Source organism: Pseudomassariella vexata (genome assembly GCF_002105095.1).
Source record: "Pseudomassariella vexata strain CBS 129021 chromosome Unknown BCR38scaffold_11, whole genome shotgun sequence".
NCBI lineage: Eukaryota > Fungi > Ascomycota > Sordariomycetes > Amphisphaeriales > Pseudomassariaceae > Pseudomassariella > Pseudomassariella vexata.
In genome coordinates, this window is record NW_024467966.1 from 809162 (window position 1) to 812449 (window position 3288).

The 3288-nt window shown below is 53.0% G+C and overlaps 1 protein-coding gene across 1 annotated transcript; it reads left to right on the top strand.

Annotated features, from left to right (window-relative positions):
* Positions 1–461: 461 nt before the first annotated feature.
* Positions 462–3034, top strand: BCR38DRAFT_487771 (uncharacterized protein; the record flags this gene model as incomplete). Its single annotated transcript, XM_040864194.1, has 2 exons — positions 462–638; positions 716–3034. 2 exons carry the CDS (start codon positions 462–464, stop codon positions 3032–3034), a joined length of 2496 nt encoding a protein of 831 aa, XP_040712933.1.
* Positions 3035–3288: the final 254 nt, after the last annotated feature.

A 3288-nucleotide genomic window follows, 5' to 3' on the forward strand; every position in this document is an offset into this window, starting at 1 on the left:
ATCTGCCAAATTCCGGCTGGACCCGTACGACTCCGCTTTCCCGCCGTTGTGAGGACAAGCTCAGCCCGGTGGTGGTTTTAGCTGAGCGAGTTGGTGTGGCGCAAGGGGTGGGCGCCAGCCCTATGCAACTATATCCTGCGGAGTACGAAGAGCATTGGAACAGTCGCTAGAAGCAGGGCGAGCAAAACGCCCGGTCCTGGGTGTAAGTGAGAACTACGGAGGTACTATTTCTGGCCCCCAACTGATTCCTTATTTAAGGCAGCACCACATTTCTTTTGTTCCGTTCTTGTTTCCTATTTCCCCGCCTCGAATCCTCAACGACACTATCCGACAAAAGTCTTTACTCCAATACGAGGCAACCTTGCTGGAACAGATTACTGGGATCTACTCGACTGGGATAGATCGATGACCATGACAGGCTATAGTTTGGGTTACGATCGACCCTGCCGACGATAGTCATTATGTCGCTTTTACAGCAGAAGACCAATTCAAGCACCAGCACCTCTGGCACGGGAGAAACATCGGGCACCGGGGCACATCGATCGCCATCGGAAGGCAGTAATGCCTCTTCGCCTCGGAAATGGGCGTTTGGTGCTGGATGGAAATCATCAAGGCGCAGTCACGACAAAAACAGCTCTGTTCGTCCCTCATCCAGACTTGTATATTTTTCTTGCCCAACTTAGCGACGGCTAACCAACCACTGGCCCCGTCGTAGAAACAACCGAGCCTTACTCTCGAGCCGCGAGACTTTCCCGGTAGCCTGTCCTCGCCAGACCTCAATCCAGCCTCGTCGAGCGAGGCGAACTACCAGACCTTGCGCGAATGTGTGCAGAAGCTGAGGTCCGCGCCCGCGGGTGCTAGCCACGTCGACGCTGCATTCAAGGAATACTCCAAAATCAAGCACAGACCTACCGTCCTATGCAAGGCCTTGTTGCGCCCAAGATCGCGTGGCCGAGAATCTTCGGTTCTCTTGAGTCCTTTATCCAACCCGGACAGCGCACGGGAGTCTTCCTTCGACACTCCCAGCCTGAATGCCTGCGATACAAGGGCATCCTTCAGCTCGAGGAGCCTGACCGAACTGGGAGTTGTCTCGTCGCATGTCCCCGAACAATACCTGGCCGCCGTGAGGGACTGGAGGCACTGCCTCGAGTCCCTCCTCGAGTCCCTCAAAACGTCACTACTCGAGACTTACAAGGAATACGAGCCCAATCTCACTCCGACCATGATTGAGCAGCTCTTCAATGACAAATCTTTCCGAAAAGTCGCCATTCAGCAGATGCGAAATGCTAGCATATTCAAATTGCTGTCGGCACATCCCGACTTCTTTTTGAAGTATGATATCCGCTTCCGCAACTATGATAAGATCAAACTTGAATTGGTTGAGATTCGCCACCTGCTTCAGGCGGGAGAATCTGGCATTTCACCTGACAGGACCATTGAGGAAATCGCCATATCTCCCAGAGGCGATGTCATTCTGGAGTTTGCAAACTCTGTCTCCGAGAGCTACCCGGTCTTTCGTTTTCGCGTGTTATCTCATATGCTCGCAGAAACGGGTTCACCCTATTTCGTTCGAATGTTCAATGACTCAAGAAATCCTTCGACAGAAATTTTGCCAGGTGGTTTGCCCCCCCAGCCTTCTCGATACATATGCCGTGACGGTTCCGAGGTGAAGCTGTATCGGATGCCTCAGCTCGAACTGAACACCGAGAAGAGCATCGAAATCTTGATGCATGCTGCGCACAACCACCATCGACACGAGGAGGTCCCTCGGGAGATCGAGTTCAGCAAATTTGTGGCTATCGCCGAGGTCTGCATGCGTTATCAATGCACATCCCCCTTGGAATTGGTTGTGGAACACTGCTGGCTGCCGCAATGGATACACAAGGCATCTGACGGCATGCCGGACGGTCTACTCCTCATCAGCTACGCGTTTGGCCTACGGCGCCTCTTCACACGCTTGTCCAAGTCAGCCATCCTAAACATAGCCGATGAGAAAGACCTGCAATCCAAGTTATGGCCACAAAAAATCAAGGACACGATATGGGCGGTTCGGCAAGCCAAGATTGAACAAGTCACAGCCTGTTGTAGCAGTATGCTTCAAGAGTACCTACACCCGCCTTCGCCTACCACCACTCAGTCTACATCCGGCAGCGAGGCATCCTTCGTTGCCGGTGTCGTACCCACAGCTGCCCCTCGCTGCCCCAAGGGTAGCCATTTCTGCGACGCTGCCAGCCTAGGTTGGTTGATGATGGTGTTCGCCGAATTGCAGCTGCTCCCACACATTATGCACTCGGTGGCGACGTCGCATCTGCCACCTCTGCCACAGCGTAGCCTGAACCAGGTCGTCGACTGTCTGCGGGTTGTCGCATCCCCTCCGCATCCTCAAGCGCACCGAGGAGTTTGTGATTTTGCCCCCGCGTTTCGCGGCGCCATCAATGACATATACAACAGCGTAGTAGGCTTAACACTCTTCGACGTCTCTGGGAAGCACGGATGGGCCCTCAGCATGCACAAAATAGAGCTTCCACAGCCGGTCCCTAAGACCGATGCCCTGGTACCTGATCAGGGGGCGGCGAGACGGGGGAAAGAGGAAGTCGCGCTGCGAATTATGTGCGAACTAGACACTCTGGAAGATTTGCAAACAGCTTCGATGATAGACAAGTGCTTTCACGAGACATATCAGAGGAACCAGGTTGCTCTGATGAAGGCTTTGTTAAGGAGAACAAGCAACACGGAGCCGAGAGCTTGGGCGGCTGTTCGTGGGGACACGTACCGAACGGCTGCGGACGCCGAGCGCATCCTTTGGCCAGAGGGTGAGGCATCCTCGTCAACGCCGCCTGCCCATACAAGCACCTCTCCAAATGGCACAGCGGTGAATAGGGTGCCGACAGAAAAATTTCGTGCCACGGACGTGTCTTTGCAGAAGACAGTAGAAGACAAGAGTCTCCTCAGTGCAGAAAATAAGCACCTGAGGGAGACCTACGAGCGCAAGATTGGACACTTGGCGCAGCAAGATGAGCATGATCACCCATGACGCTTTGTTGTATCTCACCAAAAGCGTATACACGTCGATACGTCGCTTCTTATGCAGAATTAATCTATAGGATTGTAGGTGAGACTCGAACGTGGAAATCATATGGGTTATATACATATATATACGGTGAAGGAAACGGAGTTGGGACTGGGTGGAGCATTGGCGTATTATATATACCCTCGTGGTTTAATGTCTTGAAATGTCTTTTGGATCGTGAAGATCGTGTGTAGAGTGGATGAGCTGTGGAATTACTG